The sequence below is a fragment of the Sardina pilchardus genome, chromosome 2, assembly GCF_963854185.1.
Source record: "Sardina pilchardus chromosome 2, fSarPil1.1, whole genome shotgun sequence".
NCBI classification, from domain to species: Eukaryota; Metazoa; Chordata; class Actinopteri; order Clupeiformes; family Clupeidae; genus Sardina; species Sardina pilchardus.
In genome coordinates this window covers 46,423,443-46,448,442 of record NC_084995.1, presented here as the reverse complement: position 1 = coordinate 46,448,442, position 25,000 = coordinate 46,423,443, and the positions used below count along the sequence as shown (strand labels likewise).

Genomic DNA, 25,000 nt, shown 5'->3' with positions numbered 1-25,000 from the left:
CACACACACACACACACACAGAAAAAACACACACAAACACACACACACCCGCAAGAAGACACAGAGATGCAGATTGAAAACACAGACACAAGGCTAAAGACAGAACACACACACACATACAGATATAACACACACACACAGTCAAAGATGTAATTCACTCACACAGACAGACAGACAGACAGACAGACCACTGCTACCCAAATATGAACACACACTAGGGCTGAACGATATGTTGCATTTGAGATAATATCATGATATGATCAAGTGCAATTTTCTAACCGAAAAAGGCTGCAATTACCCTCTGGTCACGTGACATGGGAGCGTAAAGTAGCAAAGATTTGAAACAGTCTATCAGAGAGTAAACTCGGCGAGCTGTACACAATGGCCTCAGGCTCCATAGAACCCTGGCACCAAATATTTTAAGAGTGCGAAAAATTCTAGGTTGCACTGGTGCACCTGACGCTGCTCGGGTGAAAGCATAAATGTCTTTCTTAAGTTTTCATTGTACACTATGCGTGCAACTTCACCAAACAGTATAGAAGTAAACCCCTGTCCTTGGCCCGCTTTCTCTCGCTCTCCCTCTCTCCCTCTCTCCCTCTCCCACACACACACACAAACACACACTACCCCTCATCATACACACACACACACACACACACAAACACACACACATACACACACATTACCCCTCATCACACACACACACACACACACACACACACACTACCCCTCATCACACACACACACACACACACACACACACACACACACACACACACATTACCCCTCATCACACACACACACACACACACACACACACTACCCCTCATCACACACACACACACACACACACACACACACACACACACACACACACACACACACACACACACACACACACACACACACACACACTACCCCTCATCACACACACACACACACACACACACACACACACACACACACACACACACACACACACACACACACACACACACACACACACACACACACACACACACACACACACACACACACACACACACACACACACTACCCGTGGTCTCTGGCCTCCCGCTTCTCTCGTTCTCTTTTCTGTCGTTGCTCCGCCTCCTGGTCCAGGACACTCTTCCTCAGCTGCTCCAATGAGAGCGCTCGGATACGCTCCGCCCTCCTGATGGGCTCGCCGTCCAATGACTGCAGAGCAACACACACACACCGTCCAATGACTGCAGAGCAACACACACACACCGTCCAATGACTGCAGAGCAACACACACACACACATGCATGCATGGACGCTCACACTCACACATGCCGGCATGCACACACACACACACTGTAGCCACACACACACACACACACACACATTTTCATGCACTGTAGTTATAAGTTAGATTTGAACACCATGGCTATGAAATATCTTGAATTGCTGGGTATATATCCCATAGCTCCACCAGTAAGGCCATACTGTCCCATGGCATGTTGCTGGGTATATATCCCATAGCTCCACCAGTAAGGCCATACTGTCCCATGGCATGTTGCTGGGTATATATCCCATAGCTCCACCAGTAAGGCCATACTGTCCCATGGCATGTTGCTGGGTATATATATCCCATAGCTCCACCAGTAAGGCCATACTGTCCCATGGCATGTTGCTGGGTATATATCCCATAGCTCCACCAGTAAGGCCATACTGTCCCATGGCATGTTGCTGGGTATATATATCCCATAGCTCCACCAGTAAGGCCATACTGTCCCATGGCATGTTGCTGGGTATATATATCCCATAGCTCCACCAGTAAGGCCATACTGTCCCATGGCATGTTGCTGGGTATATATATCCCATAGCTCCACCAGTAAGGCCATACTGTCCCATAGCTCCACCAGTAAGGCCATACTGTCCCATGGCATGTTGCTGGGTATATATATCCCATAGCTCCACCAGTAAGGCCATACTGTCCCATAGCTCCACCAGTAAGGCCATACTGTCCCATGGCATGTTGCTGGGTATATATATCCCATAGCTCCACCAGTAAGGCCATACTGTCCCATGGCATGTTGCTGGGTATATATATCCCATAGCTCCACCAGTAAGGCCATACTGTCCCATAGCTCCACCAGTAAGGCCATACTGTCCCATGGCATGTTGCTGGGTATATATATCCCATAGCTCCACCAGTAAGGCCATACTGTCCCATGGCATGTTGCTGGGTATATATATCCCATAGCTCCACCAGTAAGGCCATACTGTCCCATAGCTCCACCAGTAAGGCCATACTGTCCCATGGCATGTTGCTGGGTATATATATCCCATAGCTCCACCAGTAAGGCCATACTGTCCCATAGCTCCACCAGTAAGGCCATACTGTCCCATAGCATGTTACGGAACTCTCCATGGTGGCCACATGCACTTCATGCATCAGGACTAGGGACTCACTCTACAAACTGACTCATTTTGAGGGTTTTTTTCATATCTTGTGCATCAGGACTAGGGACTCACTCTACAAACTGACTCATTTTGAGTTTTTTTTTTTTTATATCTTGTGCAGCAGGACTAGGGACTCAATCTACAAACTGACTCATTTTGAGGGTTTTTTATATCTTGTGCAGCAGGACTAGGGACTCACTCTACAAACTGACTCATTTTGAGGGTTTTTTTCATATCTTGTGCATCAGGACTAGGGACTCACTCTACAAACTGACTCATTTTGAGGTTTTTTTTTTTATATCTTGTGCAGCAGGACTAGGGACTCAATCTACAAACTGACTCATTTTGAGGGTTTTTTATATCTTGTGCAGCAGGACTAGGGACTCACTCTACAAACTGACTCATTTTGAGGGTTTTTTATATCTTGTGCAGCAGGACTAGGGACTCACTCTACAAACTGACTCATTTTGAGGGTTTTTTTTCATATCTTGTGCAGCAGGACTAGGGACTCACTCTACAAACTGACTCATTTTGAGGGTTTTTTTTCATATCTTGTGCAGCAGGACTAGGGACTCACTCTACAAACTGACTCATTTTGAGGTTTTTTTTTCATATCTTGTGCAGCAGGACTAGGGACTCACTCTACAAACTGACTCATTTTGAGGGTTTTTTCATATCTTGTGCATCATCACATTGGAGTCCTGAGTTCATGTACAAAGTTTGGTTTCAATACGTGAATGCGTTCCTGAAATATTAACTACTTCCTGTGTGGCTGCTACACCGCCAATTTCGATACCTAGTGTGAAGCATGGTGGGGGCACACACACACACACACACACACACACACACACACACACACCAGCCTAGTGTGAAGCATGGTGGGGGCAACGTTATGTTGTGGGGATGTTTCTCTTCAGTGGGGACTGGCCAATTGGTCAGGATAGGAGGGAAAATGGATGCTGCCAAGTACACCCAAATGATTGAGGAAAACCTGCGTCCCTCTGCTAGACAGCTGAAGATGGGCAGGTCATTCGCCTTCCAACACGGCAATGATCCTAAACATACTGCCAAAAGAACAAAGTAGTGGCTTAAGGATAGGATGGTGAATATCCTTGAGTGGCAAAGTCAGAGCCCTGACATAAATACTATAGAAAATCTGTGGATTGACTTGAAGAGAGCAGTCCATCGCCATTCCCTACAGAATTTGACTGAATTGTAACAATTCTGCATGGAAGATTGGGCAAATATTTCCCAATCTAGGTGTGCAAAGCTATAATAGACAAATCCAATCAGGATGAGGGCTGTAATGAAAGCAAAAGGAAGCTATACAAATTATTAAGTCAGGGGTATGATGACTTTTCTAACCCTGTTATTCTAGTTTTTAATTTTTTATTAATTTTAAGAACTGTTGACTTTTTTTTCATTATTTTGATGTTGTACAGCTAAATTTGTGAATAAAACTGAAAAAGATTGTTTTTAAAATGGGTTTTGATTTCAGGCTGTAAGACCAAAAAAAAAGTAACTATTTCAAAAGGGTATGACTTTCTATAGTCACTGTATGCATTCAGACAGCACAACGAAAAAAAACTACGTTCAGTTCAACGTTCACAGAAAAATGGACGTGTTCAGTGAACGTGTTCTTTTGAACTCGTTCATGCACAACACTGGTAGCCAACACTTTTAAAACTAATTTCATTACATCCACTTTATTCTCATATTATTGTTGAGGTCTTCTAGAATACAAGCATATGTGCCACTGTTGCATAGATGTTTTTAGTAGATAAAGGACTTTAAAGTGTCAAGGTATCCACGATATTCCGCAGCCAACAATGGGGGTCGCCATGACACCGAAGCGGTTTTCTATTTCCGGCGAAGCTGCATTGTATCTATTTTAACGTGACGGTTGACGGTGCTTAACATATCATAACGCATATAAAAGTAAACTTTTCTATTTTATATCGGTTATATATGATGTAGTATATACATGCTGAGGGCAGAATTGTCAACATTTCGAAAGAAATCTAAGTTGAGGCATAATCTAGTTAGCTACGGAGAACGCACATGTTAACAGAATGAACGGAAGTTGAAAACAGTATCGTAACCATCGTAACGATACATATTTCCGGGTTAAGGAATAAGGTGGATAGCAGACTGCCTCAAAGTGTGTGAAAGGCCACCGGACCTCGGAATGTTAAAACAGCATCCAGCATGCCTGGTCACAGTAGCCTTAGCACTAAGTGCAGTGTGTATGTGTGTGTGTGTGTGTGTGCGTGCGTGCGTGCCCGTGTACCTGTAGTTGGGGCAGTGTGGCGATGACGTATTGACGGTAACCATGGTAACTGGCGCAGGGGTTGCCCAGCAGGAAGAGCTCCTTCAGGTGTGTGTTGGCCCTCAGAGACGCCACGCTCGACACGCACCACACAAAATTCACCGTCAGATCCAGCTTCTGGAGACTCTCGCAACCTACACACACACACACACACACACACACACACACACACAAAACACACCCACACAAGAACATGAACACTTACGTATGCAATTCGTTTCCCACCATTTCCCATATCATTAACAACACGTTTCCCATATAATTAACACCATTTCCCATATCATTAACAACACGTTGCCATTGCCCATATAATTAACAACACGTTTCCCATATCATTAACAACACGTTGCATTTCCCATATAATTAACAACACGTTTCCCATATCATTAACAACACGTTTCCCATATCATTAACAACACGTTTCCCATATCATTAACAACACGTTGCATTTCCCATATCATTAACAACACGTTTCCCATATCATTAACAGCACATCCGCCATTTCCCATATCATTAACAACACGCTAACACGCTGCATTTCCCATATCATTAACAACACGCTGCATTTACTTCATATAAACTGTGTGTAGAACAGAGCGGCTTCATATAAACTGTGTGTATTAACAGAGCGGCTTCATATAAACTGTGTGTATTAACAGAGCGGCTTCATATAAACTGTGTGTATTAACAGAGCGGCTTCATATAAACTGTGTGTAGAACAGAGCGGCTTCATATAAACTGTGTGTAGAACAGAGTGGCTTCATATAAACTGTGTGTATTAACAGAGTGGCTTCATATAAACTGTGTGTAGAACAGAGCGGCTTCATATAAACTGTGTGTAGAACAGAGTGGCTTCATATAAACTGTGTGTATTAACAGAGCGGCTTCATATAAACTGTGTGTATTAACAGAGCGGCTTCATATAAACTGTGTGTAGAACAGAGTGGCTTCATATAAACTGTGTGTAGAACAGAGCGGCTTCATATAAACTGTGTGTATTAACAGAGCGGCTTCATATAAACTGTGTGTATTAACAGAGTGGCTTCATATAAACTGTGTGTAGAACAGAGTGGCTTCATATAAACTGTGTGTATTAACAGAGTGGCTTCATATAAACTGTGTGTATTAACAGAGCGGCTTCATATAAACTGTGTGTATTAACAGAGCGGCTTCATATAAACTGTGTGTAGAACAGAGTGGCTTCATATAAACTGTGTGTATTAACAGAGTGGCTTCATATAAACTGTGTGTATTAACAGAGCGGCTTCATATAAACTGTGTGTAGAACAGAGCGGCTTCATATAAACTGTGTGTAGAACAGAGCGGCTTCATATAAACTGTGTGTAGAACAGAGCAGCTTCATATAAACTGTGTGTATTAACAGAGCGGCTTCATATAAACTGTGTGTATTAACAGAGCGGCTCTGCTGGTGAAGAGTGAAGTGCGCCCCCTGCTGTGCACAAGCAGTCAGCTCTCCCAGAAGCCCAACCATTTACAGGCAAGTATCACAGCAGCAGGTGAACCAAAGTGCTGTCCAGACTCCAGTAACAATGTACACACTACAACTACAGTTACACACGTATGCATAGCCACATTCTACGGCCCTATAGTGTTATACTGTAACTACACATAGCCACATTCTACTGCCCTGCCCCTATAGTGTTACACTGTAACTACACGTATGTTCGTAGCCACATTCTACTGCCCTATAGCGTTACACTGTAACTACACGTATACATAGCCACATTCTACTGCCCTATAGTGTTCCACTGTAACTAGACGTATAAATAGCCACATTCTACTGCCCCATAGTGTTACACTGTAACTACACGTATACATAGCCACACACACACACACACACACACACACACACACACACACACACACACACACACTCCACTGCACTGCACTGCACTATATTCTGACCTGTCTATGCACCACCTGTCTATTGTTCTCACACACACACACACACACACACACACACACACACACACACACACCACTGCACTATATATTCTGTCCTGTCTATGCACCACATGTCTGTCCTTGTACATCTCGTTGCACTTCTGTCTGTCTGCACTTCTGGTTAGATGTAGTGCCCAATATAGGGCGCTGGTTAGATGCAGACTGCATTGTTGTCTTTGTACTTCTACACAACCACAATACAGTTGAATCTGATTTAACCTAATTCTTAATTTAACCTAAACCTAACCAAATTAGAGTCTAAATAGATCTAAATCTAACTGCACAACAATGTATGGACACCAGAGCAAATACTCCTGAAGATAAAACAAAGTCAGTTATATTATGGTATGTTTAGCTCTCTCAAAATTGTGTTATGTTGTTGTGTAATGTCAGTAAGCAACAATATTTAGCGTCTGTAAAGCATCATAAGCATTAACAGCTGCATGCGGAGGCTATGCGCGCGCACCAACTGGGCATCATACTGTCAGCAGACGCAGCACACGAGCCATGCGCGAGGAGCCGGTAGTTACCCTGCAGGTTCTCGATGATCTCGATGTTGTTGAGCGCGAGGTTGAGATACTCCAACTTCTTCAGTCTCGAGACATTTTCTGTGGAAAGTCGAGCACACGATTAGAACGACCGACAAAGCGCGAGGCAGGCAGTCGCGTGCGGCAGGTGGAGAGAGCGCGGCGCGCACGCACCTATTCGCGGGATGACGTTGTTCTGCAGGTAGAGGATCCGTAGCTCGCGACACCACCGGTCCAGGTGCTCGAGCCGCTCGATGTCTTGTTGGTGGAGCGAGAGCTCCTCGAGCGAGAAGATCTCACAGTTGTTGTGTTCCGCGCGCCGGCGGACCATGTCTTCGGTAACTGGCGAGTCAAGAGATCACCGTGTGGGTGAATGAGCGCAAATGTAACGTTACCACACGTACGCTTACAGCTCTAAAAAACTTTTAAATAAATACCAGTGGACGACCGTAACCCTTTGTTTACTTTTAGTTCATTCTACATTTAGATATTGGGCTTGGATAAAGGTTAGGTTCGCCCGTAATAATGTCAACACACACACACACTGTAACAAAGTAACTTAGGTTCCTCAAATAGTTTACTACCACTTTAAATCACCACAAAGCATATTGTGCGCATTTTCCCATCATTTGCGATTGACTATTTGTAATAAATATTAGCATAGGCTACTTTTGAAAGGATAACTTTCAACAGGATAGCATACTTACTTCTCACCATGTCTGCCACTGTGTTGGTTGTGGTTGTTATAGAAACGCGCGGGGTGAGTGCAGAAGGGTTCAGCCGCCACAAGGGGGCGTTTAAGCCAATGACTCGAGCAGAGTCTTACTGGTCAACAGAGCTCTGCTGAGTGAAGTGCGCCCCCTGCTGAGCACAAGCCGTCAGCTCTCCCAGAAGTCCAACCATTTACAGGCAAGAATCACAGCAGCAGTTGAAGCAATGTGTTCTCCAGTCGATATTACTCAATCAATAAAGGCACGGTCATAGTAGAATCAAAGATTGAGAAACTAAAACACGCATAAGGTATTTAGAAGTAATTACAGTGAAACTTCATCTCTTTCAGTTCAATTCAACTGAGACTTCATATGTGAAAAACATCAGAGTGTGTGTCCAGTTCACCCTACACACACACACACACACACACACACACACAGAGCACATAGAGCACATGCATTTCATGAGGGGACGATCAGAACTCTTTATCTGTTCAACATGCACTCAGGCCCCATACACACAAAGCCAGGAATCTGCTACAACCAAGATATTTCTCTACGTTTGGACCGGTCATACACATGAAAACGCATCATAAACGAATATTTAAAAAACTCCGGGCAAAGTGAAGATTTGCGAACATTCCGTTTATGCATTTGTGTGTAGACAGCGATAACCAGAGTTTTGCATTTTCAAACGTCAGAATATGCGCCAAAACAACAACAAATCTGCTCTGACGTCAAACGTGCGACCTCTGTTCACTGCAGAAGCATGGATCTGAGTGCCTTGAAAACGCAGATGTTCGGTTATGTGTGGAAGGTTTTTTTTTTTTTTTTTTTTCGAAAACGAGGTCATGTGGATAAAATTTATTATATAAACGGAGGGGGGGGGGCAAAATTCTGTTTTAAAAATACCCAGCTATTAGTTTATTAAGCATTTCTTATTTGCTTTGGTTTGTATACTATAGTATTTATTTATTTTCATTAGGCTATTGATTGAATTGACGTTGTTGTTTGTTATTGCTGTTAGTTGTTTGTTATAGTCTTACCAACTTTTTCAATTGTTCACAGTTAAATGTAACTATTGTATTGTGGTTGTTTGTATGTTGCTTTGAACAAAAGTTTTTGCTAAATATCATAACCATAACATGCCATAGGTAGCCAATTTAAACCCATCACATATCACATGCAGCCAGTTATAACCCGCCACATACTGTACAGTCATGGCTAAAAGTGTTGGCACCCCTTTGGATTGGTTGGTTTTTGAGCCAAACACACACACTTTTGATTTTTTTTTTTGATGAAATAACCAAACCAGGCTATTTTCAATAGCTCAACGCAACTAACACACCAATTAAATCAATAAAGTATCTATCTATCTATCTATCTGATTTCTATCTATCTATCTATCTGATTTCCAAAAATTCAACACAAAATACCACTAAAATGCCACAGGAAGTAAATACTGCAAGGTAAAAAGGAAAACATTTATCAAATTATATTTTATTTGGGTATTTACAAAGTCATATACATTATTACAGTACATGTATATTAAATTACATCATATGCAATTAAACAGTGATGACAAACAAACACACACACACACACACACACACACACACACACACACACACAATCATCCACATATCATATGTCTGCTTGGGTGTGTGTGTGAGTTGAACCAAATATCAACTTAAAGTGTGACTCAAAACAGAATGGACCAAAGAGTGTTTTTTCTGCATGAAAATACATCAATTAAGCCATGGAGAGAGTATCTTTCATTGCCATGGAGACAGTATCTTTCATTGATAAATCACTACAGAGCTACCACCAGCAAAAGCTAGAGCCCAAAATGGCAAACAGTGGATTTGCTAGCGGCGTCAAGCTAAACGCTTTCAAAATAGCATTTTTGACACTAATATTGCTCAAAACAGCACCAATCGTCGGTAGCTTGCTCTGGGTCCCGACATCGTCGGTAGCTTGCTCTGGGTCCCGACACATAAAACGAAGCACCAACAATGTAGTTTGCAAACCCGGAGTTTATTACAGAGGAACTTGTGGTAAGCGATTGTGTCACATCCTGTTTGTTACTGCCATTGTTTGTAGGGTTTTAGTGTGTGTTGCTGCTCTGCTGTTTACGTACTCTGTTCACTTAGAGACATCAGGGTTTTATTTCCGTATAACTCCACTCTTAACCAACTGTTCACTTGCTCAACCTAGCGACGAAACACCTCCACTCCACCTCCCTATTAAAATACAGTTACACGAGTAGTTGCATGACCAAGTATAGTGAGACAAAATAAAACGTGGTGCTTTTTAAAGCAAGTGATAGGGATAACTATACTATGTGGCGTAATAACTCTTGGGAGCACTTTGACTTGGCGCAGTAATATCATCACTCTTGGATTTTCAGTCTCACTTCGGAGTGAGGATATTACTGCGCTGGGTCAAAGTGCTCCCAAGTGTTATTACGCCATACAGTATAGTTATCCTTCTTACTCGCTAGAATAACATTTAATTCCTTCCCCCTCCTCGATAATGTTTTGCTCCAGATTTTAAATAATTCACTGCTATTAGTACATGTGCCCCAGTCTGCCATGAGACATGCGTAATGTTTTGGCGATCGATAAGTGAAATTAAAGGGAGAGATGCTAAGTGTTCTTAACAGTCTACTGTTATAAACTCCGGCTTCACAAACTACTTTGTTTATGGGGGGTAGTTGAATCCAGTACTGTGTGTGTGTGTGTGTTCACTGTTCATGAGTTTAGTGCAAAATGTGTCTTCTTTAGTGTGTGTGTGTGTGTGTGTGTGTGTGTGTGTGTGTGTATGTGTGTATGTGTATGTGTATGTGTATGTGTGTGTGTGTGTGTGTGTGTGTGTGTGTGTGTGTGTGTGTGTGTTTAACCATATGCCTGCTTCCATTCCTTTTGCTGGCTTCTCTGATTGGCTGCAGACTCCGAGCGTAACCATGGTAGCTGAGCAACACTTTCCTCTGAGTCCAGTCTGTCCTCACACACACCTGGAGACAGCAGAGAATACATCAACATACACACACACACACACACACACACACACACACACACACACACACACACACACACACACACACACACACACACACACACTCCAGTAGTTTACCTGTGGGGTGTGTGTTGTAGCTCCGCCTCCTCATCTGGATCCTCACGCTGAGGTTCTGCTCTGGTGGGGAGTCTGCTGATGGAGGCCACATCTACACACACACACACGCACACACACACGCACGCACGCACGCACGCACGCACATCCAAATGGAAATAGCAGGTCTGTGAATTGACATTAGCTAAGCTGAAATATGCAACACAATTATATTCCCTTTGCAGAGCTGCTTTATTGAGTTAGGCTTCAACGGTTTATTTTGAATTGCGTTAACATGGTGTGTTTAGCAGTCAGTATTTCTGTCGCTTCCAAAACTGTGCCAAACCCACTGAGATCAAGATATCAATCTGTGGTGTTTATGGAATTACACCAGAAAAAAAGGGAAATTTGTCAGATAAAACTCCATCAGGAATGACGGTAACGGCGTCAAGCCAAAAGCCGTCAGAGTCACATATGACATCACATGAGAAGCTCAGAGCCACATATGACATCACGTATGACATCACGATAGATGCGGTCTTAAATGTTACTTTTTTGGGGGCACTGACTGAGTGAGTGTGTGTGGTGTGTGTGTATAGTGTGTGTGTGTGTGTGTGTGTGTAGTGTGTGTGTGTGTGTGTGTGTGTATGGTGTGTGTGTATAGTGTGTGTGTGTGTGTGTGTGTGTGTGTGTGTGTGTGTGTGTGTGTGTATAGTGTGTGTTTGTGTGTATAGTGTGTGTGTGTTTGTGTGTATAGTGTGTGTGTGTGTGTGTGTATAGTGTGTGTGTGTGTGTGTGTGTGTGTGTGTGTGTGTGTGTGTGTGTGTGTGTGTGTATAGTGTGTGTGTGTGTGTGTGTGTGTGTGTGTGTGTGTGTGTATAGTGTGTGTGTGTGTGTGTGTGTGTGTGTGTTCATCTTACATTGGCTTGTTCTTTCTTTAGTCTGCGTCGTTCTCTTGCTGATAGCGAAGCCCCTCCCCTCTCTTCTGGGGGCACCGGAAGCCTCCCACTATGAGCTACACACACACACACACACGTTATACATACACATACACATATACACACATATACACACACACACACACACACACACACGTTATACACACACACACACACACACACACACACACACACACACATATATACACACACTAACACACACATATTATACACACACACACACACACATTATACATACACACACACACACACACACTATACATTCTACATAGATACACACACACACACAGAGAGACAGAGAGACAGACAGACAGACAGACAGACAGACAGAAAGACACACACACACACACACACAGACACACATGACCGTGCAAACACAACAAAGTAAAACTTGATCATCAACAATGAACTCGTCTAGGAACTCCACATTCAGTGTGTGTGTGTGTGTGTGTGTGTGTGTGTGTGTGTGTGTGTGTGTGTGTGTGTGTGGGTGTGGGCGCGCGTGTGTACCTATGAAAGCGCTCTCTGACTCCAATAATGAAGCCCCCATACAATCTTCCGTTCCACTTCGTCTCTATGGAGAAAAAAGGGGGTGATTGACCAGTATGAACACACATCTCTCTGCAGGCAAAGGCCACACACACACACACACACACACACACACACACACACACACACACACACACACACTCACACACACACACACTCACACACACACTCTCTGCCTTGGGAATTGATCAGGGAAATGAGAGATTAGAGATGAGATATGAGATAACGGAGTGAGGTTAGAGATGAAAGATTAGAGATGAGAGGTTATAGATTATGGAGTCAGATTAGAGATGAGAGGTTATAGATTAAGGAGTGATATTAGAGATGACAGGTTATAGATTACGGAGTGAGATTAGAGATGAAAGATTAGAGATGAGAGGTTAGAGATGAGAGATTATAGATTAGAGATGAGAGGTTATAGATTATAGAGTGAGATTAGAGATGAGAGGTTAGAGATGAGAGGTTATAGATTACGGAGTGAGATTAGAGATGAGAGGTTATAGATTACGGAGTGAGATTGGAGATGAAAGATTAGAGATGAGAGGTTATAGATTACGGAGTGAGATTAGAGATGAAAGATTAGAGATGAGAGGTTATAGATTACGGAGTGAGATTAGAGATGAAAGATTAGAGATGAGAGGTTAGAGATGAGAGATTATAGATTACGGAGTGAGATTAGAGATGAGAGGTTATAGATTATAGAGTGAGATTAGAGATGAGAGGTTAGAGATGAGAGATTATAGATTACGGAGTGAGATTAGAGATGAGAGGTTAGAGATTACGGAGTGAGATTAGAGATGAGAGGTTATAGATGAGAGATTATAGATTACGGAGTGAGGTTAGAGATGAGAGGTTATAGATTACGGAGTGAGATTAGAGATGAGAGGTTATAGATGAGAGATTATAGATTACAGAGTGAGATTAGAGATGAGAGGTTATAGATTACGGAGTGAGATTGGAGATGAGAGGTTATAGATTACGGAGTGAGTTTAGGGATGAGAGGTTAGAGATTACAGAGTGAGGTTATAGATTACGGAGTGAGATTATAGATGAGAGGTTAGATATGAGAGATTATAGATTACGGAGTGAGATTAGAGATGAGAGGTTAGAGATTACGGAGTGAGATTATAGATTACGGAGTGAGATTAGAGATGAGAGGTTATAGATTACAGAGTGAGATTAGGGATGAGAGGTTAGAGATGAGAGATTATAGATTACGGAGTGAGATTAGAGATGAGAGGTTAGAGATTACGGAGTGAGATTATAGATTACGGAGTGAGATTAGAGATGAGAGGTTATAGATTACGGAGTGAGATTAGGGATGAGAGGTTATAGATTACGGAGTGAGATTAGGGATGAGAGGTTAGAGATGAGAGGTTATAGATTACGGAGTGAGATTATGGATGAGAGGTTAGAGATTACAGAGTGAGATTAGGGATGAGAGGTTATAGATTACGGAGTGAGGTTATAGATTACGGAGTGAGTTTAGGGATGAGAGGTTAGATGAGAGATTACTCACTGGCTGCTGTGATGTCGGGGGCAGAGGTGGAGATAAGCCAAGGAAATCTGTGGAAGGCACACAGACACACACACATGCACAGGCACATATACACAGACACACACACATGCACAGACACACATACACGAGCACATATACACAGACACACACACACACACGCACACATGCACAGGCACATATACACAGACACACACACATGCACAGACACACATACACGAGCACATGTACACAGACACACACACACGCACGCATGCACAGACACATACACACAAGCACGTATACACAGACACACACACACGCACGCATGCACAGACACACACACACAAGCACGTATACACAGACACACACACACACATCTGGTTAGCGCAGACCTGGGCTACACAGCAAAACAATGGGGTGCTCAGCTGTAACTGTGAGGCTATGGGGTTAGCAGCTGTGACTGTGAGGCTATGGGGTTAGCAGCTGTGACTGTGAGGCTATGGGGTGTTCGGCTGTGACTGTGAGGCTATGGGATTAGCAGCTGTAACTGTGAGGCTATGGGGTTAGCAGCTGTAACTGTGAGGCTATGGGGTTAGCAGCTGTAACTGTGAGGCTATGGGATTAGCAGCTGTGACTGTGAGGCTATGGGGTGTTCGGCTGTGACTGTGAGGCTATGGGGAGTTCGGCTGTGACTGTGAGGCTATGGGGTTAGCAGCTGTGACTGTGAGGCTATGGGGTGCTCAGCTGTAACTGTGAGGCTATGGGGTGTTCAGCTGTAACTGTGAGCCTATGGGGTTAGCAGCTGTAACTGTGAGCCTATGGGGTTAGCAGCTGTGACTGTGAGGCTATGGGGTTAGCAGCTGTGACTGTGAGGCTATGGGGTTAGCAGCTATAACTGTGAGGCTATGGGGTTAGCAGCTGTAACTGTGAGGCTATGGGGTTAGCAGCTGTAACTGTGAGGCTATGGGGTTAGCAGCTATAACTGTGAGGCTATGGGGTTAGCAGCTGTAACTGTGAGGCTATGGGGTTAGCAGCTGTGACTGTGAGGCTATGGGGTTAGCAGCTATAACTGTGAGGCTATGGGATTAGCAGCTGTGACTGTGAGGCTATGGGGTGCTCAGCTGTGACTGGAACAAGGTCGGTGTTGTGAAGGCGAAATAGATGGCAGATGAGTTCCCAAAATGCATTGCAATATGGCCTCGGAGTGGATGGACTTACCTTGGCCACGTTTCCCAGATTCGTTAAGAAGCTCTTTAAGGGACACTTCACCGATTAGCATTAAGCTTTGTATCTTTAGAAAACCAGTCATGTTTTTAAATGGTCGTGCATCATTCCCTCAGTTTGCCTTGAGATGGTAGAAATACGGATTTTAATGAAACCCATGAATAGGACTTCCTGCTTTCAATTATGTAAAATGATGATTTTTACATCATTGAAAGCAGGAAGTCCAACATTGAAATCCATATTTCTCCCATCTCAAGGCAAACTGAGGGAATGATGCACGGCCATTCAAAAACATGACTGGTTTTCTAAAGATACAAAGCTTAATGCTAATCGGTGAAGTGTCCCTTTAAGTGCTAAGAACTTCTTAGGAGCGTGCTAAGAACGCTCTAAGAACACTCTAAGAACGCTCCTAAGAAGTTCTCAGCACTTAAGAGTTTCTTAACGAATCTGGGAGACCCGGCCCTTGTGTGTGTGTGTGTGCATGTGCGTGCGTGTGCATATGCGTGTGTTCGTGCGTGTGTGTGTGTGTGTGTGTGTGTGTGTGTGTCTCACCGTCAGTGGCTCTTGGGCTGCTTGATCGTAGCTGCTGTCTGTGGGCTGCCTGGTACTCTAGATCTCCAGCAGTAGCAGTATCTGAACACACACACACACACACGAACGCACGCACGCACCCATGCACACACACACGCACACGCACACACACACACAGGCAGTTTGCTTAGGCAGAGCCAAAAAGAACTTGCCTAAAAGAACTTGGACGAACTACCTGGTAACAGAACACACTACCTGGTGAGAGACCTATTAGCTGTTTTCCTGTCACCGCCACCTTGAAGGAAGCTTTAACAAGTCAGTTAACCAATATAGTTCTGTGTGTGTGTGTGTGTGTGTGTGTGTGTGTGTGTGTGTGTGTGTGTGTGTGTGTGTGTGTGTGTGCGTGTGTGCGTGGTGTGTGTGTGTGTGTGTGTGTGTGTGTGTGACGACCCTGAGCACTGCCGCTGCTCCTGTGAGCGCCCATAGGCGTGGCTTTGGTGCTGGTGACGGCCGCACCTGATTGGCTGCCTCTTAAAAGGCTTGACTTCCAAAAGATGGCGCGCGGGGCTACTAACGTCTTTGCCTGTGTTCTTCATTATGAGTTTATCCTGTGTTTGATTTCTTTTCTTGCACTCATGTTGCGTTACACTAACATGGCACGCCGACACTGTTTAACACAACTGACTTACCGACTAACCCATTGCATATAGTTTTCATTCTCTTTAAGTAAATTCTTTCATTATTTTGGCAATTAAGTGTCCTCCTTAGTTTGTTGCATTCTGAGCTAAACATAACAGTGTGTGTGTGTGTGTGTGTGTGTGTGTGTGTGTATCACCTCTTTTCATTATAATTATGTGTGTGTGTGTGTGTGTGTGTCTGTGTATCACCTCTTTTCATTATAATTATGTGTGTGTGTGTGTGTATCACCTCTTCATTATAATTATGTGTGTGTGTGTGTGTGTGTGTATCACCTCTTCATTATAATTATGTGTGTGTGTGTGTGTGTGTGTGTGTGTGTATATGTGTGTGTGTGTGTGTAGGTGTCACCTCTGTCTTTGTATGGCGGGAGCTCACAGCTTTTGGGGAGAGGTCTTCTGACGGACGCCTGCACGCGCTGTCTGGCCAAGTCAAACACGTCTGCCTTATGCCTGCACACACACACGCATGCGCACGCACGCACACACACACGCACGCACGCACGCACGCACACACACACACACACACTTATGAGTCAGGTTGTGGGGCTGTAAGAGCTGAGCAAGCCTGGCAGATGCGGTGCTTTAAAAGTGTGTGACTCACTCACTCACGCACACACACACACACACACGCACACACACACACACACACACACACTCACACACTCACACACGCACACACGCACTCACGCACTCACACGCACGCACACACACACTCACACACTCACACACTGTCGTGACTCCTAGGCCCCACCCATGGAGCACCGAACGCATGCGTGAATTAGCGCCCACTTCGCTGCTTTTGCGTCAGCGCAAATCGGCCAGATGTGAGATGTCCTCTCAAGGAGAGACACCTGCCTTGACAACTATGCTTAGGTAGATAAAGAAAGTAACGTAACAGAAACCATATAGTACACTGTTGTCCCGCTAACCACTCTTGAATGAAGTGCGCCAGTTTGAATGTAAAAGAAGGAATGTGCGTAACTGTTGAAGAACGTGTGTGATTAGGCCTACTTGAACAAATAGCTCCGAAAGACTGAATTGAACGCTTGGTGATGAGGAGCGTGTGAGACTGAAAGTTGTGAAGACTGAAAGAATGACGCTATAAAATTCTTATCCAATAAACGACTTACGTGCCTTCAATAAAGACATGCCTCTTCTTAGCCTACCTGATTAATAAACCACGACAATGTAACCGAATGCAATGAACTTATAATCCTGAATGTAACATACTCCGTATGAACATGTGTAGCCGACGATGTTTGAACGTAACCAACCAACATGTTTAAGTAGGCTGTACACTGTTGAATGTAACCAAGTACTCTCAATAGAATGTAATATGCATGCTACATCTTAATGTGTAATGCCTGTTATCAAATGTAAACTGTTTGTGGGTTAAAATCTGTAAATGCCGATATTGAACGCATCTTTGTCTCAATTAGAATGTTCTCGTCAACACTGAATGTATGTAAAACTCCGCTTTGTAACCCGGAGATGTGTGCCTTTGACTGTCTAGAATGTTCTGAAGTAAGTTTCGTCTCCATGAAGTTCTGTGAAGAGGGCACCGCCCCAGGAATGTGTAGGGGAGGACCATGGGGTCACGGAAAAATCAGGACTATAAGTAGCAGGTCAACGAAAGATCGGGGCTGCTTCTTCTTCTTTCCTCGTCTTACGTGTTGTGTTACTCTGTAGCTCCTGATAGTTATTATGTGAACTCCGTACGTCGTCGCGAAACCAAGTATGCGGGACTTAGTGCTCCAGTGAACATCGGAACTCCGCATCATCCACCTGCTGCTCGTGGCCTTACACCCGGACAAGGGAGATCACTGAACGAGAATTCAATTGGACTCTTTGCTTTTTTCGACACTATTGGATTAATTTCTTTCGTTTTTCCTTTTTCAACACAAAATGGAAATACTACTGCTATTGGATTAATTTCTTTTGTTTTTCCTTCTCACCACAAAATGGAATTATCTTTTTCCTACATATTGTAACCAACAAGCTGTATTGTGCCGCATTTTTGCTGTATTTAAAAATGCTGAATTATAAAACTATTTTAATCCAACGTCCGATTCTTTCAGCTTGTATTCTGTTTTGGGACGAGGCTACCACTTCCCAAACAGGATGGTAAAGATAACGTCTTTCTTCTGTGATTCTTTTCTATTCTTTCTGAGTCTTAGTTTAAGCCTTGAAACTAAGCACCTCTTATAAATGACCTGAGTTTCAGCTGTTTACTGAGACCGAATGTTTTACGCGTGAGTTAACTGTCAGGGCCTTGATGTTCCCCTGCCTTCTTATGTACTAAAACGCCTGGTTATTCTCCTGGAAGACTTGAGCACCTTCCTCTAGACAGTCCGGGGTTTATCTGTATACATAGAAGTCTTAGGTCATTGACATCACAGAGGTCGGCGCGTAACCTAACCTGACAGTAGGTGCCTGGTATTATAGTTCAGCTATAAGATTCGATTGTGGTGGCCAGGTGTATGTGCAGCCAGCTGAGTGCTTATCGTACAGGCCATCCTTTCAACTCCAGGCAACAACACATGGTGTCAGAAGTGGGATTCGAACGGACTAATAAGGAGAATTATTAGAGGATTGAGTAGAAGCGATTTTTTCTAAGACTCATGCTAATAATTGCGTTGGAGACGCCTTTGGTCGTCCTAGTTTGTGCATGCTGTGAGAAACAGAATAGTCCTCTTCCCCACGGGTTAACGTTGTTATTCCTCGACAAACACTACAGAAAGTTCGTGTACCGAGTCCGCTATTGGGAGCGGGTCCCAGTAAGCCGGCATACTGGGAGAGTAGCAGGTGTAGCGTCAGAAAGAAGCTGCACTGGTTGCGTAGATCAGATAAGAGGCTGCACTTGTTGCGTGTGGTGATAAGGCAGAAGGCCATAAAAGCGCCAGAGGACGGGTTACCCTAGACAAGTGGTACATGAAACTTAAAATAAATATCTAAACAAATATCTTAAGTTTTTGGAGAAGATCTACCCACATCCCCGCCACTTCGCGTTTTGTCGGCGAGTTTATAGTCGGAGAGCTGTGCGTATACAGACGGATGTCAGCGCATTCCAGCTTGAACTTTAACGATGGCAAACGGAGTTGTTTTCTTCGTTCCTACTGTGATAGAGACAAGTCTTGAAAGCAGGAGGTACAAGTAGCTAAATAATATCAAACGGCATATGGGATTTAGCAAGACCAGGTGCCCGGTGGCACAGGAGCAGTGTGTTGTGCTGGCGCTTTGTGTTACGTTGGTTGTGGCAGAGAAATCTCCTGTTTCGGCCTAATTTTATGTGGTTCTCTATCAGTAGACGAGACTTTTCCTACTAAAGGAACATGTAAAAGACTACATGGTTTTAATATATAACCCCTCGGTAAAGTATGTAACAAGTGTCTGATGTGATATTACACTTTTCCTGTGAATCATACTTCATACTTCGTGCCCTGTGTTTGCTGTAACGATGCATAGAACGCACCAGGTATGCTACTGAATTACTTGGATTACTTGCTACAATATTAGCCATACCATGGGCTCATAAACCTTTTTAAACTTTCAATAATTTGCGGTTAAACCACCAGTCCTCAAACTCCATGGCAGTCTGAGTCTCCCTACTTGCGGTTGAGCTGTGGGGGTCGTGCCCCTCCGATAATCACCGAGATTCCAGATAGGCTGAAGGCATCACTGGTATGGATAACATTGCGAGAGCATACGTGCTTACAACCATTCTGTCTCTAATCATGCATTGAATCGTTGATGAGTTCTTAGTTGCGTGCAATAGTAAAGCAATAGGATAAATAAGTGGATAAAAAGTGATTAATAACTTGTATAGTTACATAAAACGTTTGTGCTTCGGTGATGTATTGTGGTGGTGACGCTTCGTGGGTGTCTGGCCAGGACCCATGTTGTTTCGCTGCTATAATGTGTTATCGTCGTTACTTAAGTAGGCTAAGCAAAATAAGAAATAACTTAAACTCCCGACTGCCTTGTCCTTAAGACAACAATAAAGAGTTTTCGTACCTTGAACTAAAGTTTCTAAAACTCATTTCAGTGGTTTACCAACGCGTAGAAGGGTTAATGGCATTTCTGCATTCCCTACATCCCGTTTACCAGCTCAGGTAGCGAATCTGTAGTCCGACAGAATGAGACATGAAACTGGGTAATCAAAGAACGTGCGCGCAATAGGTGAAAGTGCTTCAATGATGGTTTCGTACAAGTCTAGCCTAATCAGATACAGTACGATGTTGAATGGTTTATAGATCATCTAAATGATTCTGACTCCATCGTGTTTCAATACATAACTTGTAGGAGTTCCTGCGGAAGAATAGCCCACTCTGTAGGTTTGGGAATCCATGGCTGCGTGAAGATGCAGCATTTGATTTGCCATTTAGTGATCGGGATGAAAAGTTGTCCATAGTGCTTTGGCGTTGCCTTATGCGGTAAACAACCTCGTTTACATATCCTCCCATTTGTTTTAAAAGTTATTAGAAATGTAGTATTGTGACTCTGGCTACTTAACAGGACGTAGGACACGGCCGCAGCTATCATGCAAAGTGGATAGACTCTCGGAGATTACGATCTGTCACACCCGTCTGTGACACAAGCTGAAGAAGCAAGGACGATGAGAGACAGTTCAACATAGCGAGTAAAATACTTTTGAAAACAAAACAAAAATAAAAAGACTATGTTTTGAACCTCGTGCGTCGCATAGACGGAGAGAGACGACTGTTAATCAAACCAGAGGAAAGTGCAAGTGCCACGTCTTAAGTTAATAGCCTGCGCTTAGTTTCAATGTAATGCTGTGGTCAGTGAAGGGAGAAAAGGGCTTCGGTTACGTATAGCCTACGTAAACTATTGAAAGTACGAATCAAATGTTTCGTTTGCAACTAATCCACCAAGATGCGTCTTTGATTTCATTCATGTAGTTTGCAGAATGGCTAAATTGATAGTTACGTGCAGTTGCCACTACTAGGCCTACTAGATTATGTTTGCCGGATCATCGGGCTTTAGTTTTCATCTTTTGGACATTAAGCAAACATTAGATTAAAATGATTCTTATGTGGAAAGGATAACGTTTATTGGGTTTTGGAGTAGATAAGGAGATGTTTGCGAACCGTACCCACTGCTCATTAGTGGGCGCAGGGGTTCCGCTCTAGACAGTCTTCGAGACAAATCTTTAGAATATTAGTTTACATAGAATGGTAATCTTTATATTCGACATGTTTCACATCAGCCCATGACTATATGTTGTGCTATGAAGCAAAGGTGCGGGAAGATGCGTTGATGTTGTGTATTCTTTTTACTAATCGTGATTTTGTCCAACATAACCATAGTCTGAAAATTGTATTCGGAGTTTGTGAGTAGCCTACTTGGACCACTGTTTTAGGGAACGGCGCCACTTCTTGGGAGTTTGACATTCCGACGATGTGCCAGGTGCAACCAAAAAGGCCATTAATTGTGAACTGACATGGGAAGCTTCTCGAACTCACGATCCCAAGGTGTTCTGTTTTTTGTCGCCTGTCTAATCAGGACAGAGTCGGATTTATGACCCTTGTTGGGGGTAGCGGACTTTCCAACATTTTTGGAGTTTCCAACGTTTTGGAATTTCCCAACATCTGTGTGTAGTGGAATTTCCCAACATTTTCCTGACAGTTCGGCTATCTCTGGGACATATATTTTCTGTAGGTTAAGTTCTGTTTCGGGCAGAGGACGATGCACCGTTGTTACTTGGGTAAATATTACATTTTGGAAGTCTTTAGCCTTCACTACAAGGACTTGTCCTTTGATACATGTCTGAGTGTTTTTCCTTGAGGGAACCGACGATCCTGATAGTGATTTCCAGACGTTTACCATCACATGAGTTTTGTGAGGCAGAGTTCGAATGAATCCCCCAAAGTCCAGTAGCTGATCTTCTCAAAAGGTTGAATTTGAATTCCTTATCAAGTAAAAAGATCGACTAATTGTGCTGTTAAGTGCGCATTAGGATATCACACCTCGTTCTCATTAGATGGTTTCCCTAACATAGGCTTTTTGGAGTTTGTAGATAGAAGTTCATCGTTGAGTAGGCATATGTGTTGTAACAACGTACAAAGTTAATTGGAGGTTGCAAATGTGAATGGTAACTGTTTAGATATTTGGGGCTTTACTTCTCAAGTCTATTTCATCGGTCCGTAGTAAATCTTGCGCAGGATCCTCGTTAGTAGGTTGCTTCAGTCAATAGGTACAATCTCAGAGGAGCGTTGGCCATTTCAAACATTGTTGTTAAAATAGTTAGATTGCATGTATTGGATACTGTAACATTGCTTTACAAATCATGTTGGACTTATAGTGACTTAATTGGGTAATTATCCTCTGAATGACCATGATTGGTAAAAACGTCAGCAAGCGATGCATATTGGAGTTACTTTACAACCATCTCGGCAGCCCTCTAGAGGCTTGGGTAGAGGAGCCTTGGAAGCAGTGATGCGTGACGGAAACCAACTCTGTGGAGTTGTGGGGATCTGATTAGATAATGGTTCTCAGTCAGTAGATCAAGGACTTGTAGAATATCCTTTTCAATTTTCATACTATTACCCTAGAAATAAGTGACGTTAAATGGTTCGATGGAAAACTTTTGGGCAAGGTAAAAACGAAATTGAAAACGAAGAGTTGGAATAGGCCCTGCTGATAGTCTTCCGTGAACCGTCCTGTTGAGACTATCATTTTATGCGATTTGATACAATTCAAAGAGCACTGGGCTAGACTAATGCAAACTTTGACATGTAGGCCTACTATAGGTTTTAATAGTTCCATATCACTCGGTAATATCATGCATATAACTTTCGATGAAGAACAAGTTACGTGAGAATTCCGGTAAGGTTAGGGCATCGTGCTGTTATGATATTAATGAGCAAGATGAGCCTCTTTAGTTATTGATAATACTAATGTTGTTACAGTTCAATGTGAGATGGAGATTGTTGTCATGTCTTTCTGCCCATAGCCTATGTCATTTTTTCTTGGAAGTCCCGATAACCTCGTCCCTTCTGGAATTGGTTCGTGCTGGATGGTATTGCATGGAGAGATTTCTGTCCGCACCTATAGGCGCGCCCGCAAGTTGACATGTTATCTATTGCGCGTAAAGTAGACAATAATAGGATAATTATAGTGACGTTGTCAAGAAAACAATTGTATGTGTCTAAATAAGCAATTTATTGATGATTTGAGCTACAGCGTCTGCTTAAGAAACAACTTTTTGTGAGATTCCTGATTCTGTAAGAATCCTGTGACATGACTCGGTAGAGCGGACAGTGTGGCAGAAATGGACTATTATATCATTGGTTCAACTTACAGACTGTCTCAGTTTTTACGTGCGCGTTCAGAAACAGAAACTTAACATGAAGATAAACTTATCGATTGTGTATTAATTGGACACAGTTTGTGTGTTGCTCGATTTTCCTTAGTAGTTGTTAACGTTACAAAAGTCATATGGATGTAGTTGAATTTACAGGTTTTGTCTAAGTTACCACACCGCAGTGTGAAGAGGGAAATCAGTTACGCATATTTGCGCTGGAAGAAGTGAAATTGGTTTTCTGGATTTGCAATGCGCGAGGCTCTCAGCAACGTAGGAGTAAGTTACTCCATACAGAATCATCTTAGCTACCTCATACTTTCGGTGACAGACATAGGAATGGTCTTAATAGGTTTATTTGGATTTCAGCTGTAGTAATAATGTTAAAGTGCTTTCTACGAGAGACAACATATATTTCCATTGCAAAGTTCTCAATACGGGATAGTGTGAAGACACCCACACAGCTGGATGTTTCCCAGTGGAAGACAACGTTAATGGTTTATTGTTAGAGGTGTTAGGATTCATGCAGATGCTAACTAAAATCAATCAGTCCATTCCTAGACGCATTTAGGGAATGTCCTAGTTACTAGAAGGGGAATTTGTATTTTACATTTTATCTTGGATATTGTTAAACCCAGTAAACTTAAAGACATTATATAGAAGTTAACGCAAACAGACATGATGGTCCTGCAGATGACCCCGACGCAGAGTGGGTAAGAAGAACTGGTAGGGGAGGAGCCTCCCATGTAGGTCCGATGTAGGTACGAAGTAAGACAGTTAGATGTCTTTAGACCTTTCATGACAAAGCATCTCTCTCAACCATCTCTTATTATAGTCCTGAAAGCTCACGAAGTGCTGAGCAACAGTGAGGACTCACTTCTATGGGCAAGCAGTTCCGTAATTGGGTCTATACGTAAGTTTTTGTTCATTATACTTAGTTAGGTAAATATTGTGCCACAGTATTTAACTTTCTCAACGTTATTGGAGGCCTTATAGATGTGGTAGGCCAGAATATATAAAATCTCTGAATTTTTGGACAGTTGAATAATGACAATGTCCCCAGTGTTAAATGATAAAGAAATATGTATTCAAAACCCTTTGTCCAATAGGGGACTAGTCATTATCAAAATAGTTCTAATCATCTTAAA

At 43.1% G+C, this 25,000-nt stretch overlaps 2 protein-coding genes and 1 long non-coding RNA gene across 3 annotated transcripts in view; all 3 read right to left on the bottom strand.

Annotated features, from left to right (window-relative positions):
- dnaaf11 (dynein axonemal assembly factor 11) overlaps nucleotides 1–7,979 on the bottom strand; it is a 29,257-nt gene extending 21,278 nt beyond the window's left edge. The window contains exons 1-5 of the mRNA XM_062515657.1: nucleotides 7,959–7,979; nucleotides 7,426–7,593; nucleotides 7,255–7,332; nucleotides 4,721–4,893; nucleotides 1,058–1,197 (exon numbers count right to left, since the gene is read on the bottom strand). Coding sequence (XP_062371641.1) covers nucleotides 1,058–1,197; nucleotides 4,721–4,893; nucleotides 7,255–7,332; nucleotides 7,426–7,593; nucleotides 7,959–7,968 — 569 coding nt within the window. The 5' untranslated portion in view covers nucleotides 7,969–7,979. The remainder of the gene's footprint in view (nucleotides 1–1,057; nucleotides 1,198–4,720; nucleotides 4,894–7,254; nucleotides 7,333–7,425; nucleotides 7,594–7,958) is intronic.
- Nucleotides 7,980–10,869: 2,890 nt separating this feature from the next.
- On the bottom strand, nucleotides 10,870–12,590 carry LOC134058814 (uncharacterized). The gene is made up of 4 exons (XR_009935033.1): nucleotides 12,542–12,590; nucleotides 11,993–12,087; nucleotides 11,097–11,187; nucleotides 10,870–10,977 (listed from the first exon to the last, which is right to left on the bottom strand). It is a non-coding gene; the product is annotated as an uncharacterized LOC134058814 (long non-coding RNA).
- A 1,455-nt stretch (nucleotides 12,591–14,045) lies between these two features.
- The window catches only part of LOC134099986 (centrosome and spindle pole associated protein 1-like), an 18,192-nt gene continuing 7,237 nt past the window's right edge, over nucleotides 14,046–25,000 (bottom strand). Inside the window, exons 5-7 of the mRNA XM_062553037.1 lie at nucleotides 16,881–16,981; nucleotides 15,855–15,935; nucleotides 14,046–14,146 (exon numbers count right to left, since the gene is read on the bottom strand). Coding sequence (XP_062409021.1) covers nucleotides 14,046–14,146; nucleotides 15,855–15,935; nucleotides 16,881–16,981 — 283 coding nt within the window. The remainder of the gene's footprint in view (nucleotides 14,147–15,854; nucleotides 15,936–16,880; nucleotides 16,982–25,000) is intronic.